We start from the raw sequence: 19,638 nt of genomic DNA, 5'->3' as shown, positions 1-19,638 counted from the left end.
TACTTATAAGTGTATATGTTGATATGTATATGTATATGCATGTATGGGAGTCTATGTATACATATGTGTATATGAGTGGATGCGCCATTCTTTGTCTGTTTCCTGGCGCTACCTCGCTGATGCAGGAAATGGCACTCAAGTATAAAAAACAGGTGTAAACTAGCTTCTAAGCTTAGGATACTCCACATGTGAATAAATGTAAACAGTCTTACCACTGTGAGCCTAAAAGCTACACCTGGGCTACTGACAATAGTAGGTGGAGAGCATACCACTAGACCACCAATAGCACAAAACTTATCTCTCCTGAGCTGCTATACTACAGCTCTAAGATTCACGCCCACATATTGTGGATGGAACCATGGAAGCAGAAGTGAACCATAGGGTGGAGGAGAGGGCAATAATTCTGGGAGCCTTGAAGAATGTGTGGAAGTCGAGAACATTATCTCAGAAAGCAAAAATGGGTATGTTTGAAGGAATGGTGGTTCCAACAATGTTGTATGGTTGCGAGGCGTGGGCTATGGATAGAGTTGTGCGCAGGAGGATGTGCCGGAAATGAGATGCTTGAGGACAATATGTGGTGTGAGGTGGTTTGACCGAGTAAGTAATGTAAGGGTGAGAGAGATGTGTGGAAATAAAAAGAGTGTGGTTGAGAGAGCAGAAGAGGGTGTTTTGAAATGGTTTGGTCACATGGAGAGAATGAGTGAGGAAAGATTGACCAAGAGGATATATGTGTCAGAGGTAGAGGGAACGAGGAGAAGTGGGAGACCAAATTGGAGGCGGAAGGATGGAGTGAAAAAGATTTTGAGTGGAGGGAACGAGGAGAAGTGGGAGACCAAATTGGAGGTGGAAGGATGGAGTGAAAAAGATTTTGAGTGATCGGGGCCTGAACATGCAGGAGGGTGAAAGGCGTGCAAGGAATAGAGTGAATTGGAACTATGTGGTATACCGGGGTCGACGTGCTGTCAATGGATTGAACCAGGGCATGTGAAGCGTCTGGGGTAAACCATGGAAAGTTCTGTAGGGCCTGGACGTGGAAAGGGAGCTGTGGTTTTGGTGCATTATTACATGACAGCTAGAGACTGAGTGTGAGCAAATGGGGTCTTTGTTGTCTTTTCCTAGCGCTATCTCGAACACACGTGGGGGGAGGGGGTTGTTATTCCATGTGTGGCGAGGTGACGCTGGGAATAAATAAAGGCAGAAAGAATGAATTATGTACATGTGTATATATGTATATGTCTGTGTGTGTATATATATGTGTACATTGAGATGTATAGGTGTGTATATTTGCGTGTGTGGACGTGTATGTATATATATGTGTATGTGGGTGGGTTGGGCAATTCTTTTGTCTGTTTCCTTGCGCTACCTCGCTAACGCGGGAGACAGCGACAGAGCAAAATATAAATAAATAAATATTTTTTTTTTTTTTTTTTTTTTTTATACTTTGTCGCTGTCTCCCGCGTTTGCGAGGTAGCACAAGGAAACAGACGAAAGAAATGGCCCAACCCCCCCCATACACATGTATATACATACGTCCACACACGCAAATATACATACCTACACAGCTTTCCATAGTTTACCCCAGACGCTTCACATGCCTTGATTCAATCCACTGACAGCACGTCAACCCCGGTATACCACATCGCTCCAATTCACTCTATTCCTTGCCCTCCTTTCACCCTCCTGCATGTTCAGGCCCCGATCACACAAAATCTTTTTCACTCCATCTTTCCACCTCCAATTTGGTCTCCCTCTTCTCCTCGTTCCCTCCACCTCCGACACATATATCCTCTTGGTCAATCTTTCCTCACTCATTCTCTCCATGTGCCCAAACCACTTCAAAACACCCTCTTCTGCTCTCTCAACCACGCTCTTTTTATTTCCACACATCTCTCTTACCCTTACGTTACTCACTCGATCAAACCACCTCACACCACACATTGTCCTCAAACATCTCATTTCCAGCACATCCATCCTCCTGCGCACAACTCTATCCATAGCCCACGCCTCGCAACCATACAACATTGTTGGAACCACTATTCCTTCACACATACCCATTTTTGCTTTCCGAGATAATGTTCTCGACTTCCACACATTCTTCAAGGCCCCCAGAATTTTCGCCCCCTCCCCCACCCTATAATCCACTTCCGCTTCCATGGTTCCATCCGCTGCCAGATCCACTCCCAGATATCTAAAACACTTCACTTCCTCCAGTTTTTCTCCATTCAAACTCACCTCCCAATTGACTTGACCCTCAACCCTACTGTACCTAATAACCTTGCTCTTATTCACATTTACTCGTAACTTTCTTCTTCCACACACTTTACCAAACTCAGTCACCAGCTTCTGCAGTTTCTCACATGAATCAGCCACCAGCGCTGTATCATCAGCGAACAACAACTGACTCACTTCCCAAGCTCTCTCATCCCCAACAGACTTCATACTTGCCCTTCTTTCCAAAACTCTTGCATTTACCTCCCTAACAACCCCATCCATAAACAAATTAAACAACCATGGAGACATCACACACCCCTGCCGCAAACCTACATTCACTGAGAACCAATCACTTTCCTCTCTTCCTACACGTACACATGCCTTACATCCTCGATAAAAACTTTTCACTGCTTCTAACAACTTTCCTCCCACACCATATATTCTTAATACCTTCCACAGAGCATCTCTATCAACTCTATCATATGCCTTCTCCAGATCCATAAATGCTACATACAAATCCATTTGCTTTTCTAAGTATTTCTCACATACATTCTTCAAAGCAAACACCTGATCCACACATCCTCTATCACTTCTGAAACCACACTGCTCTTCCCCAATCTGATGCTCTGTACATGCCATTCACCCTCTCAATCAATACCCTCCCATATAATTTACCAGGAATACTCAACAAACTTATACCTCTGTAATTTGAGCACTCACTCTTATCCCCTTTGCCTTTGTACAATGGCACTATGCACGCATTCCGCCAATCCTCAGGCACCTCACCATGAGTCATACATACATTAAATAACCTTCCCAACCAATCCCTGGGGATAGGGGAGAAAGAATACTTCCCACGCATTCCTCACGTGTCGTAGAAGGCGACTAAAGGGGACGGGAGTGGGGGGCTGGAAACCCTCCCCTCCTTGTATTTTAGCTTTCTAAAGCGTGAAACAGAAGGAGTCACGCGGGGAGTGTTCATCCTCCTCGAAGGCTCAGACTGGGGTGTCTAATTGAGTGTGGATGTAACCAAGATGAGAAAAAAGGAGAGATAGGTAGTATGTTTGAGGAAAGGAACCTGGATGTTTTGGCTCTGAGTGAAACGAAGCTCAAGGGTAAAGGGGAAGAGTGGTTTGGGAATGTCTTGGGAGTAAAGTCAGGGGTTAGTGAGAGGACAAGAGCAAGGGAAGGAGTAGCACTACTGAAACAGGAGTGGTGGGAGTATGTGATAGAGTGTAAGAAAGTAAACTCTACATTGATATGGGTAAAACTGAAAGTGGATGGAAAGAGATGGGTGATTATTGATGCATTTGCACCTGGGCATAAGAAGAAAGACCATGAGAGGCAAGTGTTTTGGAAGCAGATGAGTGAATGCACGAGACCGGGTTATAGTGATGGGTGATTTGAATGCAAAAGTGAGTAATGTGGCAGTTGAGGGAATAATTGGTGTAAATGGGGTGTTCAGTGTTGTAAACAGAAATGGTGAAGAGCTTGTAGATTTATGTGCTGAAAAAGGACTGGTGATTGGGAATACCTGGTTTAAAAAGAGATTCATTTATTTATTTATTTTGCTTTGTCGCTGTCTCCCGCCCTATGATTCACTTCCGCTTCCATGGTTCCATCCACTGCCAGATCCACTCCCAGATATCTAAAACACTTTACTTCCTCCAGTTTTTCTCCATTCAAACTTACCTCCCAATTGACTTATACATATACAATTGAATTATACATATGCAAGTAGAAGAGATGGCTAGAGAGCGTTATTGGATTACTTGTTAATTGATATGCGTGCGGAAGAGAGACTTTTGGATGTTAATGTGCTGAGAGGTGCAACTGGAGGGATGTCTGATCATTATCTTAAAGAGGCGAGGGTGAAGATTTGTAGAGGTTTTCAGAAAAGAAGAGTGAATGTTGGGGTGAAGAGAGTGGTGAGAGTAAGTGAGCTTGGGAAGGAGACTTGTGTAAGGAAGTACCAGGAGAGACTGAGTACAGAATGGAAAAAGGTGAGAACAAAGGACATAAGGGGAGTGGGGGAGGAATGGGATGTATTTAGGGAAGCAGTGATGGCTTGCGCAAAAGATGCTTGTGGCATGAGAAGCGTGGGAGGTGGGCAGATTAGAAAGGGTAGTGAGTGGTGGGATGAAGAAGTAAGATTATTAGTGAAAGAGAAGAGCGAGGCATTTGGACGATTTTTGCAGCAAAATGATGCAAATGACTAGGAGATGTATAAAAGAAAGAGGCAGGAGGTCAAGAGAAAGGTGCAAGAGGTGAAAAAGAGGGCAAATGAGAGTTGGGGTGAGAGAGTATCATTAAATTTTAGGGAGAATAAAAAAGATGTTTTGGAAGGAGGTAAATAAAGTGCGTAAGACAAGGGAACAAATGGGAACTTCAGTGAAGGGGGCTAATGGGGAGGTGATAACAATGAGTGGTGATGTGAGGAGATGGAGTGAGTACTTTGAAGGTTTGTTGAATGTGTTTGATGATGGAGTGGCAGATATAGGGTGTTTTGGTCGAGGTGGTGTGCAAAGTGAGAGGGTTAGGGAGAATGATTTGGTAAACAAAGAGGTAGTAAAAGCTTTGCGGAAGATGAAAGCCGGCAAGGCGGCGGGTTTGGATGGTACTGCAGTGGAATTTATTAAAAAAGGGGGTGACTGTATTGTTCAGTGGTTGGTAAGGTTATTTCAATGTATGTATGACTCATGGTGAGGTGCCTGAGGATTGGCGGAATGCTTGCATAGTGCCATTGTACAAAGGCAAAGGGGATAAAAGTGAGTGCTCAAATTACAGAGTTATAAGTATGTAGAGTATTCCTATGAAATTATATGGGAGGGTATTGACTGAGAGGGTGAAGGCATGTACAGAGCATCAGATTTGGGAAGAGCAGTGTGGTTTCAGAAGTGGTAGAGGATGTGTGGATCAGGTGTTTGCTTTGAAGAATGTATGTGAGAAATACTTAGAAAAGCAAATGGATTTCTATGCTGCATTTATGGATCTGGAGAAGGAATATGATAAGAGTTGATAGAGAAGCTCTGTGGAAGGTATTAAGAATATATGGTGTGGGAGGCAAGTTGTTAGAAGCAGTGAAAAGTTTTTATCGAGGATGTAAGGGATGTGTACGTGTAGGAGGATAGGAAAGTGATTGGTTCTCAGTGGATGTAGGTTTGTGGCAGGGGTGTGTGATGTCTCTATGGTTGTTTAATTTGTTTATGGATGGAGTTGTTAGGGAGGTGAATGCAAGAGTTTTGGAAAGAGGAGCAAGTATGCAGTCTGTTGTGGATTAGAGAGCTTTGGAAGTGAGTCAGTTTTTGTTCGCTGATGATACAGCACTGGTAGCTGATTCGTGTGAGAAACTGCAGAAGCTGGTGACTGAGTTTGGTAAAGTGTATGAAAGAAGAAAGCTGAGAGTAGATGTGAATAAGAGCAAGGTTATTAGGTACAGTAGGGTTGAGGGACAAGTCAATTGGGAGGTAAGTTTGAATGGAGAAAAACTAGAGGAAGTGAAGTGTTTTAGATATCTGGGAGTGGATTTGACAGCGGATGGAACCATGGAAGCGGAAGTGAATCATAGGGTGGGGGAGGGGGCGAAAGTTCTGGGAGCGTTGAAGAATGTGTGGAAGTCGAGAACATTATCTCAGAAAGCAAAACTGGGTATGTTTGAAGGAATAGTGGTTCCAACAATGTTATATGGTTGCGAGGAGTGGGCTATAGATAGAGTTGTGCAAAGGAGGGTGGATGTGCTGGAAATGAGATGTTTGAGGACAATATGTGGTGTGAGGTGGTTTGATCGAGTAAGTAATAATAGGGTAAGAGAGATGTGTGGTAATAAAAAGAGTGTGGTTGAGAGAGCAAAAGAGGATGTTTTGAAATGGTTTGGTCACATTGAGAGAATGAGTGGGAAAGGTTGACCAAGAAGATATATGTATCAGAGGTGGAGGGAAAGAGGAGAAGTGGGAGACCAAATTGGAGGTGGAAAGATGAAGTGAAAAAGATTTTGAGTGATTGGGGCCTAAACATGCAGGAGGGTGTAAGGCATGCAAGGAATAAATGGAAATGAATAAAGGCAGACAGTATGAATTATGTACATGTGTATATATGGATATGTCTGTGTGTTTATATATATGTGTCTGATGACAGAGTGGCAGATATAGGGTGTTTTGGTCGAGGTGGTGTGCAAAGTGAGAGGGTTAGGGAAAATGATTTGGTAAACAGAGAAGAGGTAGTAAAAGCTTTCCATGGTTTACCCCAGACGCTTCACATGCCTTGATTCAATCCACTGACAGCACGTCAACCCTGGTATACCACATCGCTCCAATTCACTCTATTCCTTGCCCTCCTTTCACCCTCCTGCATGTTCAGGCCCCGATCACACAAAATCTTTTTCACTCCATCTTTCCACCTCCAATTTGGTCTCCCTCTTCTCCTTGCTCCCTCCACCTCCGACACATATATCCTCTTGGTCAATCTTTCCTCACTCATTCTCTCCATGTGCTCAAACCACTTCAAAACACCCTCTTCTGCTCTCTCAACCACGCTCTTTTTATTTCCGCACATCTCTCTTACCCTTACGTTACTCACTCGATCAAACCACCTCACACCACACATTGTCCTCAAACATCTCATTTCCAGCACATCCATCCTCCTGCGCACAACTCTATCCATAGCCCACGCCTCGCAACCATACAACATTGTTGGAACCACTATTCCTTCAAACATACCCATTTTTGCTTTCCGAGATAATGTTCTCGACTTCCACACATTCTTCAAGGCCCCCAGAATTTTCGCCCCCTCCCCCACCCTATGATCCACTTCCGCTTCCATGGTTCCATCCGCTGCCAGATCCACTCCCAGATATCTAAAACACTTCACTTCCTCCAGTTTTTCTCCGTTCAAACTCACCTCCCAATTGACTTGACCCTCAACCCTACTGTACCTAATAACCTTGCTCTTATTCACATTTACTCTTAACTTTCTTCTTCCACACACTTTACCAAACTCAGTCACCAGCTTCTGCAGTTTCTCACATGAATCAGCCACCAGCCATCAGCGAACAACAACTGACTCACATATATATATATATATATATATATATATATATATATATATGGATTTGTGATCAGTGATGGATTGCGCAAAAGATGCTTGTGGCATGAGAAGAGTGGGAGGTGGGCTGTTTAGAAAGGGTAGTGAGTGGTGGGATGAAGAAGTAAGAGTATTAGTGAAAGAGAAGAGAGAGGCATTTGGACGATTTTTGCAGGGAAAAAATGCAATTGAGTGGGAGAAGTATAAAAGAAAGAGACAGGAGGTCAAGAGAAAGGTGCAAGAGGTGAAAAAAAGGGCAAATGAGAGTTGGGGTGAGAGACTATCAGTAAATTTTAGGGAGAATAAAAAGATGTTCTGGAAGGAGGTAAATAGGGTGCGTAAGACAAGGGAGCAAATGGGAACTTCAGTGAAGGGCGTAAATGGGGAGGTGATAACAAGTAGTGGTGATGTGAGAAGGAGATGGAATGAGTATTTTGAAGGTTTGTTGAATGTGTCTGATGACAGAGTGGCAGATATAGGGTGTTTGGGTCGAGGTGGTGTGCAAAGTGAGAGGGTTAGGGAAAATGATTTGGTAAACAGAGAAGAGGTAGTAAAAGCTTTGCGGAAGATGAAAGCCGGCAAGGCAGCAGGTTTGGATGGTATTGCAGTGGAATTTATTAAAAAAGGGGGTGACTGTATTGTTGACTGGTTGGTAAGGTTATTTAATGTATGTATGACTCATGGTGAGGTGCCTGAGGATTGGCGGAATGCTTGCATAGTGCCATTGTACAAAGGCAAAGGGGATAAGAGTGAGTGCTCAAATTACAGAGGTATAAGTTTGTTGAGTATTCCTGGTAAATTATATGGGAGGGTATTGATTGAGAGGGTGAAGGCATGTACAGAGCATCAGATTGGGGAAGAGCAGTGTGGTTTCAGAAGTGGTAGAGGATGTGTGGATCAGGTGTTTGCTTTGAAGAATGTATGTGAGAAATACTTAGAAAAGCAAATGGATTTGTATGTAGCATTTATGGATCTGGAGAAGGCATATGATAGAGTTGATAGAGATGCTCTGTGGAAGGTATTAAGAATGTATGGTGTGGGAGGCAAGTTGTTGGAAGCAGTGAAAAGTTTTTATCGAGGATGTAAGGCATGTGTACGTGTGGGAAGAGAGGAAAGTGATTGGTTCTCAGTGAATGTAGGTTTGCGGCAGGGGTGTGTGATGTCTCCATGGTTGTTTAATTTGTTTATGGATGGGGTTGTTAGGGAGGTAAATGCAAGAGTTTTGGAAAGAGGGGCAAGTATGAAGTCTGTTGGGGATGAGAGAGCTTGGGAAGTGAGTCAGTTGTTGTTCGCTGATGATACAGCGCTGGTGGCGGATTCATGTGAGAAACTGCAGAAGCTGGTGACGGAGTTTGGTAAAGTGTGTGGAAGAAGAAAGTTAAGAGTAAATGTGAATAAGAGCAAGGTTATTAGGTACAGTAGGGTTGAGGGTCAAGTCAATTGGGAGGTGAGTTTGAATGGTGAAAAACTGGAGGAAGTGAAGTGCTTTAGATATTTGGGGGTGGATCTGTCAGCGGATGGAACCATGGAAGCGGAAGTGGATCATAGGGTGGGGGAGGGGGCGAAAATTTTGGGAGCCTTGAAAAATGTGTGGAAGTCGAGAACATTATCCCGGAAAGCAAAAATGGGTATGTTTGAAGGAATAGTAGTTCCAACAATGTTGTATGGTTGCGAGGCGTGGGCTATGGATAGAGTTGTGCGCAGGAGGATGGATGTGCTGGAAATGAGATGTTTGAGGACAATGTGTGGTGTGAGGTGGTTTGATCGAGTAAGTAACGTAAGGGTAAGAGAGATGTGTGGAAATAAAAAGAGCGTGGTTGAGAGAGCAGAAGAGGGTGTTTTGAAATGGTTTGGGCACATGGAGAGAATGAGTGAGGAAAGATTGACCAAGAGGATATATGTGTCGGAGGTGGAGGGAACGAGGAGAAGAGGGAGACCAAATTGGAGGTGGAAAGATGGAGTGAAAAGGATTTTGTGTGATCGGGGCCTGAACATGCAGGAGGGTGAAAGGAGGGCAAGGAATAGAGTGAATTGGAGCGATGTGGTATACAGGGGTTGACGTGCTGTCAGTGGATTGAATCAAGGCATGTGAAGCGTCTGGGGTAAACCATGGAAAGCTGTGTAGGTATGTATATTTGCGTGTGTGGACGTGTGTATGTACATGTGTATGGGGGGGGTTGGGTCATTTCTTTCGTCTGTTTCCTTGCGCTACCTCGCAAACGCGGGAGACAGCGACAAAGTATAAAAAAAAAAAAAAAAAAAAAAAAAAAAATATATATGGATTTGTATGTAGCATTTATGGATCTGGAGAAGGCATATGATAGAGTTGATAGAGATGCTCTGTGGAAGGTATTAAGAATATATGGTGTGGGAGGAAAGTTGTTAGAAGCAGTGAAAAGTTTTTATCGAGGATGTAAGGCATGTGTACGTGTAGGAAGCGAGGAAAGTGATTGGTTCTCAGTGAATGTAGGTTTGCGGCAGGGGTGTGTGATGTCTCCATGGTTGTTTAATTTGTTTATGGATGGGGTTGTTAGGGAGGTAAATATAAGAGTTTTGGAAAGAGGGGCAAGTATGAAGTCTGTTGGGGATGAGAGAGCTTGGGAAGTGAGTCAGTTGTTGTTCGCTGATGATACAGTGCTGGTGGCTGATTCATGTGAGAAACTGCAGAAGCTGGTGACTGAGCTTGGTAAAGTGTGTGGAAGAAGAAAGTTAAGAGTAAATGTGAATAAGAGCAAGGTTATTAGGTACAGTAGGGATGAGGGTCAAGTCAATTGGGAGGTGAGTTTGAATGGAGAAAAACTGGAGGAAGTGAAGTGTTTTAGATATCTGGGAGTGGATCTGGCAGCGGATGGAACCATGGAAGCGGAAGTGGATCATAGGGTGGGGGAGGGGGCGAAAATTCTGGGGGCCTTGAAGAATGTGTGGAAGTCGAGAACATTATCTCGGAAAGCAAAAATGGGTATGTTTGAAGGAATAGTGGTTCCAACAATGTTGTATGGTTGCGAGGCGTGGGCTATGGATTGAGTTGTGCGCAGGAGGATGGATGTGCTGGAAATGAGATGTTTGAGGACAATGTGTGGTGTGAGGTGGTTTGATCGAGTGAGTAACGTAAGGGTAAGAGAGATGTGTGGAAATAAAAAGAGCATGGTTGAGAGAGCAGAAGAGGGTTTTTTGAAGTGGTTTGGGCACATGGAGAGAATGAGTGAGGAAAGATTGACCAAGAGGATATATGTATCGGAGGTGGAGGGAACAAGGAGAAGAGGGAGACCAAATTGGAGGTGGAGGGATGGAGTGAAAAAGATTTTGTGTGATCGGGGCCTGAACATGCAGGAGGGTGAAAGGAGGGCAAGGAATAGAGTGAATTGGAGCGATGTGGTGTACCGGGGTTGACGTGCTGTCAGTGGATTGAATCAAGGCATGTGAGGCGTCTGGGGTAAACCATGGAAAGCTGTATAGGTATGTATATTTGCGTGTGTGGACGTATGTATATACATGTGTATGGGGGGGGGGTTGGGCCATTTCTTTCGTCTGTTTCCTTGCGCTACCTCGCAAACGCGGGAGACAGTGACAAAGTATAAAAAAAAAAAATATATATATATATATATATATATATATATATATATATATATATTCCTTGCACGCCTTTCACCCCCCTGCATGTTCAGGCCCCGATCACTCAAAATCTTTTTCACTCCATCTTTCCATCTCCAATTTGGTCTCCCTCTTCTCCTCATTCCCTCCACCTCTAACACATATATCCTCTTTGTCAATCTTTCCTCGCTCATTCTCTCCATGTGATCGAACCATTTCAAAACACCCTCTTCTGCTCTCGCAACCACACTCTTTTTATTACCACACATCTCTTACCCTTTCATTACTTACTCGATCAAACCACCTCACACCACATATTGTCCTCAAACATCTCATTTCCAGCACATTCACCCTCCTTCGCACATCTCTATCTATAGCCCATGCCTCGCAACCATATAACATTGTTGGAACCACTATTCCTTCAAACATACCATTTTTGCTTTCCCAGATAATGCTCTCACCTTCCACACATTTTTCAACACTCCCAGAACTTTCGCCCCCTCCCCCACCCTATGACTCACTTCTGCTGTCAAATCCATTCCCAGATATCTAAAACACTTAACATCCTCCAGTTTTTCTCCATTAAAACTTACCTCCTAATTGACTTGTCCCTCAACCCTACTGTACCTAATAACCTTGCTCTTAATCACATTTACTCTCACCTTTCTTTTTTCACATACTTTACCAAACTCAGTCACCAACTTCTGCAAGTTCTCACCCGAATCAGCCAAATCACTTAGGAGGCTGGCCACATCCAGTGATATGCCCGAAGGTGACAAAGTGTTGTGATGATGTGTGTCTTTGTGGGAATTGTGCAGGACAAATAACCAGTATTTTACATATTCGGTTTGGTAGTTACTTCATGAGTATTAATGGTCATGGGATGTGTTGAATTGTTGTTTGTAGTAATGGAGGGATGAGTAATGTCCGGAGCATAAATGGAAAACTGCCACTCATATTTGTCAGGGGATCGTAATATATGGATGTGTCTAAGGAGTAGTGTTTATGACAGAGTTGGAGGATGATTGCTTCATGCTTTTCAAGTCAATTCAGAAAATATGTAAATCTTGTCAGTCATGTTTGCTGGGGTTTGGGGATTTGTGAGAAGAGGATGTTTACATGAGGCAGGGGTAGGCTTTTTATTCTACTTGTGGATGGTGGTTAGTTATAAAACATTTTGGACTGTTGGAGAGGTCTAACGCTTCTGAAAACTAAATACCAAGCATGATGAAGTGGGTCTGTATTAAAAGGATCTTTCTATCATTGTTTAGGAAATGAGTACTTGTGGATACTAGGCAATCAATGATTATTCCAAGTGCTTTGTTTATTGTGGTTTGCAGGTTTGTTACATTTGCTTTCGAAAAGGTGACAACCAGGACAGTGAGGCACTGTTTAGGGTGGAGTGGATGAAGTTTGTAAAAGATGCTGGTAAAGCACACCTTAGGGTGAAGTGGATGAACTGTTTGTAAAAGATGCTACGTTATTGTCAGGAGGGCATTTAGTTTGTGCATTGCTTCTGTGTTGACAATTTTGAAAAGGGAAATGAATGTCATGAGTGCATTGTAAGAGATGCCCAGAATGGTTGGTGTTTTGTATGGAGGGAGTGAGCATCCAGTCAAGGTAACTGGAGGGTGTAAGTTGCATTCATGTCTGTCTGAGGCTAAAAATGACTGAATATTTCTGTGGAAATAGGTATGCTTCATGGTACAGTAGTACCAGCACTGTAGTATGGATGCTAATTGTGGGCCACACATAAAATGGAAGAGTGGATGTATTGAAAATGAAATGCTCGAAGACAATATGTGGTATGCAGAGGGTTGAATGAGTAAGAAATGAGAGGGTAACAGAAAGGTATGGTAGCAAGAAGAGTATAGTTGAAAAAGCTGGAGATGACATGCTAAATTAGTTTGGCCACATATGAAAATGATGACTGAGTACATGTGTCAGAAGTGGAAGGGTCAAAGAATAGGGTGAAAGATGTTTTGAGTGATCTGGGCAATGAGACTGCATGATGGTGTGAGGCTTGCATGGGACAGAGTGAACAGGAGCAATGTGATATACAATGGGGTGAACAAGGGTATATGAAGTGATCAGAGGAAACCACAGAAAGGTCAAAGGAGCTTGGCTGCAGATAAGAGACATTCATTACAGTGCTATGTAAATGACAACCAGAGAGTGGTTGTGAGCATATTAGGCTGTTCTTTCTCTGTTCCTAATGCTACCTCACTACATGGAAAATGGCAAACTAGAATGAAAAAAAAATAATCAGTTAAGCTGAGCATCACTATTAGCTTTAAGAAATGGCTCCTTGAGTTATAAGTGCTTCATATAATCTGTTGTAATCATAGAAATATTTGCAGAGGACTGATCTATTTTAACTTCCATTATAAATGACATCAAATACGGAGATAGTAGTGTATCAGGGTAACTAAAGAGTTACAGTAGAAGTTGGTAACACACTTCTAAAAACTCAACAGAATCTAAAAAGAAAAATCACTTAATGACGTCAAGATATACTTTACAGTTCAATATTCTAGTCTAAATATACCAATCAAAATTAAAATCCAGGCCAACATGGCACTCGATGTAAACAAACAGATGACACTGCCACCCTAAACAGTTAACAAATATTGATATATTTTCAATACCGTTTCCGGTCAGGCAAAGTTTTTCTAAATTTGTTGGGATTTTACAAGTGTATTACCTACTTTTGCTTTAATTAAACCCACACTTTCCGAGATGACAAAATGTTCCACACTTTCCAAGATGACCAATTGTTATCTCCTTAACATCGTTCAACAAAATACGATGAACCAAATCATGTTCTACACCTATTATTCTATTCTCTAAACACTACACAAGCTCTGCACGTCACATTCAGCCAAAACTTGTTCATCAGTGACGCGGAGCTAAATTCGACAAGTAACTCTTTTCACTCCATAGGAATCCACATCAGTTCTGGGTGAAGCTCATCCTAGGGGCTCCGTAAAAGGGGAACCCAAGGTTTATATATATATATATATATATATATATATATATATATATATATATATATATATATATATATATATATATTAGCGGTATTACCCGACTTTGACTGCGAGTCTTTACACCGTAAAGCTGTATAAATCGCTAGTGGACGAAAAGGGGTAGTTTCGTCGAGGAGCTTTTCGATCCAAAAAGAGTCTATCATTTCCTTCTCACTGACTGGAGCACAGTTTTTAAAGAAGCATAAGCTTCGTAAAATAGGTCCTGGGGTTGCATTATTAATTCAATAATGTTAGGTTCTTTTGATTACAGTAACGCCGGCTTCCACTAGCATCTTTGACATACATGACAGTTTACAACCAACACTTACTATTCATATTAATATACAGGATATCAAGGTCAATCAATAAGATTAGTAATTATTCAAGGTACTAGTAACTTCTCACAATTTACATTAGCTACTTCCAATGTTACGTCAACACCGAAAGTCATAATTGACAAAATCTGACGCGTTACCAACTTCTCACATCTAGTTCTTGTGGCTTCAACCTCTTAACGACCCTGCACTCAATTCTCTACAAGATTAAGAGCTTATAAAATGACACAATTCAGGGAAGCTCACCGAGGTACAACAATTCTACAACCGAGTGAAAACATTCTTCCTTTACTCCAGGATAAACACTGTAGCAGACGGTATCATAGGTATGGAGAAAACATGTGTTTGAGAGGATTGGATTGGTTGAGACTTATACAAAAAGAGCATCGTATATGAAACAAGCATACTATATATTAGTAAAGGGTATTTATATTACCGTCATATCTTTTTATCTGTGCTATAATATATTGTATACATCTTGAACTTTATGAGTCGCTGGGTCAAATAAGTTAGTTTACATAAACGATTTTTCGTAGATGTAGTAATTGACTAAAAAATCACTTATTGAATATCATTTTAAAGTAAAGGAATGAATAATTAATTATCATCTTGTAGCAACAGTGTTTTAGAAGAAACAGTCCGGAAACTGTCAAAACATTTGTGAAACTTGTCGTCTAGTCTATGCCATATTCTGTATTTCAAGTAACTTTCTAATGGTGGAGTTAAGGTAATCTCCAGTCAGCTAATTTACATGTTCGTGAGTAGTTATTCCTCTCACCTTTGTTGAGATGCCTATGTTTACGTTTACAAGGAACTGCTGATGGGGGAAGGTACCATTAAAATAGATACATAGATGAAAATGAATTAAGATGAACTAGCTGGGGGCTAGATTGTGCAGAAACGGCGTGAAGGATAAGAAGTGAAAAGCAGATCCAGAAAATTAGGAGAGTGGCCATAGGGGTCAGAAATATGAGTGAGATAGATAAATTGCTCTAGATTATTGAGACTTAAAGGAGCAAGGGAATTCAATCATTTCCTTTAGTGAACGTTGTGGGTGGAAGGAAACCACGGCCTCATGGAAGGAGTTTAGAAAGTCGAAGAAAGGTATAAAACTTGAAGAATTAGGAGAGCTATAGGTGAAACAAAGGAGAAGTTTGATAGTTGGGTGACAGACTTTGAGCCACATAACATTAAAGATCCTCGAGGCGCATAACAGGTGTGTTTAATGTTGGAATAAGCTCAGACACCACCTCTGAACATCATTAGACATTGTGTCTCAGAGAGAAGTAAGATATTTGGAGAGGTGCTTGACAAATGGTGTTCAACAGAAGAGAGGACACTAGAAAGACCACGAAAGTTGGTATAGTGAATAGAAAAAGAGGCAGGTCTACCAGAGAGGGTAAGGTCGTGGGAGGGGCCGGTACTCCTACTACTTGAGCCCTTTCTCTCATTAGCAGTAGAGTTAAGCGTGAACCCGGGGATTCTTAGCACCTCATGTTGCCCGGAAACAGGAGCCATAGGCTTGTGGAACTCTATCATGAGGACATCTAAACGAGATTGTGCAGACATGATATGACAACAGAGCTTAAGTGAAGAAAAATATGCGAAGTTTGAGTAGGTTTGGTGCTTTTAAGATGGCAGCACTAGCCCGGTAGACCCGTTCTCATAAGACGGAGAGTAAGATCATCCCCGGCGGCTGCTGTCAACAGCCTACTGTTTAATGGGTTGTTCCAAGGATGGGGAGGGATATTCCTTGAGGTAGCTGGGGTACTGGAGGAGACCAATACAGTACCACCTGAGTCCTCCCTCTCGCTAGCAACAGAGTCACACAAGAAAGTGTCGTCAAAGGATTATACCTTGAGTCTACAGGGGTCTTGTGGGGGGGGGGGGGAGGACATTACTACCTGAACTCTCCTTCTCATTGGCAATAGAGGTACTATATATGAGCAATGACAATGGCTTTCCTGACTTAAAAGCTTTTCAGGACACCCATAACAACCTACAGAACTGGATCAACGTCCACAATGTCACCATCAAACAAACCAAGACCACTGACTTCCACATCAACTTCACTTGCCCGCTGTTTCCCACGTTAGCGAGGTAGCGCCAGGAACAGACGAAGAAAAGAACGCACTTGCTCACATCCATTCTCTATCTGCCATGTGTAATGCACCGGCACCGAAACTACAGCTCCCTACCCACAGCAGGCCACACAGACCTTTCCATGGTTTCTTCCGGCCGCTTCACATGCCCTGGTTCAATCCATTGATAGCACGTTCCCCACTGTAAACCACGTTGTTCCGTTTCATCTGTTCCGTGCACACCATTCACCCTCTTGCATGCTCAGGTCCCGATCGCTCAATTTTTTTTTTAACTCCCCTCCATTTGCAATTTGTTCTTCACCTTCTTTTCCCCTCCAATTTTGACATCCCCAAATGTCTAAATGCCCAGATCATTTCAGCACACCCTCCTCAGGTCCCTCAACCACACTTTTCTAATAACTACATCTCTCTCTTACCCTTATGTCACTTACTCGATCAAATCACCTCACACCACATATTGCCCTCAAATATTTCATTTACAACACATCCACCCTCCTCAGTACAGCCTCATCTATACTATGCCCACGCCTCGCATCCATATAAAGTCTTTGGGACTACTATAACCTTCAAACATGCCCATTTTCGCACTCTAAGTTAACAGTCTCTCTTTCTTCAGTGCCCTCAAAAACCTTCGCTCCCTTCACTCATCCTAGGACTCATTTGCGCTTCCTTGTTCCACTCGCTGCCATGTCCACTCTCACGTCATAAACACTTCACTTCTAATTTTCTCCATCCATACTTCCACCGCAACTGGTCCTCTGTCCTGCTAAACTTAATAACATTGCTTTTATTCACTTTACTTTCAGTTATCCCTCCCACACACTTTTTCAAGCTCAGCCACTAATTTCTGCAGTTTCTCACCTAAATTTGTTAGCAGTACTGCGTCATCAGCAAATAACAACTGATTCATCCCCTATTGACTATATACTCGCCCCTTTCTCCAAGACCTTTGTATTTACCTCCCTCACCAACCTATCCATCAATTGATTGAACAACTATAGAAGGGAATACAAACAACAACAGACCACTTGGTCCTTTTGACGCTTAAGTGATAGTGGTAGAGACATGAATATCATAGATTAGTGTTTACATTAAGATTAGAAATAAGTACATATTAGAAATATAAAAAAGTTATATTCTTTTTATGTAGCTAAGGAGGCGCAAATAATGTCAGTCTTGGATCTGAGGCGAAATATCTATCAAGTATATTCTAAAACGCATCTCTGGTAATACGTTCATCTAGTCTAATTGTTGAATCGTTTAATATGTTAACAATCCTGTTGAAGAAAAGTATTTTGCCTTATTCGAGTTAAAGCGTTTTACCCACGAGTAACCATTACTACGTATGAAGCCAGACGAATCTATCACTATGCGATTTGTTATATCGAGATAATTGAAGCCTTTGATTATAATGAATGTCTGTATTAGACTTCCTCTTAACCCTCTCTTCTCTAGATTAAATAGATTTAGATAAATTAATCTGCTCTCATAGGATTTGTTTCTCAGTCCGGGAATCATCTCATTAGCCCGTCTCTGTACTCTCTCCATTCTTTCTGTCTTTCCTCGAGTAGGATGATCAGAAGCTAACATAATAATCGAGATGAGAACGCACGAGTGACGTGTAGAGTAAGAATCATTTCCCTGGACCTCAGCTCGACAGCCCCACCTATAAATCCAAGAATTTTGTTCATTCATTATTAATTGCCTCTGTACGCCGTTTGCTCGGGTTTATATCACCAGGGATTAATACATTCAAGTCTGTTTCCTCATTTACCTTTTGCAATGCAACAGAATTCTTGCTGTAGCTTGCCTTTTCATATTTACTACTTTGCACTTATCGATTTTACAATTCATATGCCACCTCTGAGCCCACCCATTCCATCAGTTTGTCTATGTCTGTTTGAAGCTGTAAATTTGTAAATTTGTTTCCCAACTTGCATCGTCTGTGAATTTCAATATCTTGCAATGTGCCCATTATCAACATCATTGATATATATGAGAAAGAGAATTGGTACCAAGACAAATCCTTGTCGTACACTACTTGTTACGTTTAACCATTCTGAAGTTTGATCATTAATCACAACTCTGTTTACAACCCAAATCTAACCATCGATGTACAGTCCCATCTATACCATGTAACTTAACTAGTTAGTAACCTTTGATGTGGAACTTCATCTAATGTTTTTGAAAATATAAATAGATGACATTAGCAGCTTTACTTTCATCATGCATGTTGATTATATCATTAAAAGTATCAAGCAGATTTGTCAGACATGAACGATTTAGTCGGAAACCATACTGGAAGTTATTTATTAAGTGGTGGTCCTCTAAATGGTTTACAATCTAATCATCAATGATGATTTCTATAACTTTATTAACTACAGACGCAAGCTGATCCGAAGATAATTTCTGGGCAGTAATTTGTAACGTTTTTTTGGAAAAGTACGTCACATTAGAACTTTTCCTGTAACAAATGATTTAAGCAGTCAAGGGTTTAGCTATCTCATTTTTCGCCTTGGACAAAAGATGAAATTCAATTTAGAATAATTCCAACACCGTTAAAGGGTCGAGATAGAATTATTGTTGTCCTATTTTACTCGAATCAGTGGAAATGATTTGCCAGGGCGATTCAGGTTTCCCTGGATTTGGGGACATATTTCCCCCTGGTCCTTACGCCTGTGACAGCCTGTTGCTCTCAGTTCGTGAACCAGTCTGTGAATCACGTACAGAGTACGACTCTTGAGCTATGTTGTCTTGCTCAAAATACTAATAGTTTCTTGTGCGGCACTTTATCGAACGCTTCTACATGGAGAGAATGGGTGGTGTGGTGTATATGATGGATATGGTGATGTCAATTGTTTTGTGGTTGAGTGGATATACCTGATGGACAGGGAGTGGATCTTCTGGGTCTGCTGTCTACGAAGGATGCACCTGGTAGGCAGGAAGTAGATTTCCTAGGATCTGTTACCTACAATGGATGCATCTAACGGGCAGAAAGTGGATCTTTAGGTCTTGCTATCCACAGTGGATGCATGGGATGGGCAGGAAGTGAATCTTTGTGACCTGCTACCTACAGTTAATTGATCTCATGGGTAGTAAGTGGATCTTCAGGGTCTGATACCTATATAGTGGATGCTTCTGATATGCAGAGAGGTGTTTTTCAGGGACTGATACCTACAATGGGTGCATTTGTTGGGCACGAAGTCGATCTTCAGGAACGGCTACCTACGGCTAATGCACCTGGTGGACAATAAGTGGATCTCTGGGACCTGCTACCTTCAATTAATGCAT

General features: G+C 42.0%; 1 protein-coding gene across 1 annotated transcript in view; it reads right to left on the bottom strand.

The window, feature by feature from the left end:
- Positions 1 to 14,605, bottom strand: part of LOC139761992 (mitochondrial-processing peptidase subunit alpha) — a 103,887-nt gene extending 89,282 nt beyond the window's left edge. Inside the window, exon 1 of the mRNA XM_071686770.1 lies at positions 14,492 to 14,605. Coding sequence (XP_071542871.1) covers positions 14,492 to 14,526 — 35 coding nt within the window. The 5' untranslated portion in view covers positions 14,527 to 14,605. The remainder of the gene's footprint in view (positions 1 to 14,491) is intronic.
- Between the last annotated feature and the right edge of the window lie 5,033 nt (positions 14,606 to 19,638).

The sequence above is a fragment of the Panulirus ornatus genome, chromosome 42 (assembly GCF_036320965.1).
Source record: "Panulirus ornatus isolate Po-2019 chromosome 42, ASM3632096v1, whole genome shotgun sequence".
NCBI classification, from domain to species: domain Eukaryota; kingdom Metazoa; phylum Arthropoda; class Malacostraca; order Decapoda; family Palinuridae; genus Panulirus; species Panulirus ornatus.
The sequence above is the reverse complement of the archived record's forward strand: the minus strand, read 5'-3'. Positions and strand labels throughout refer to the sequence as shown.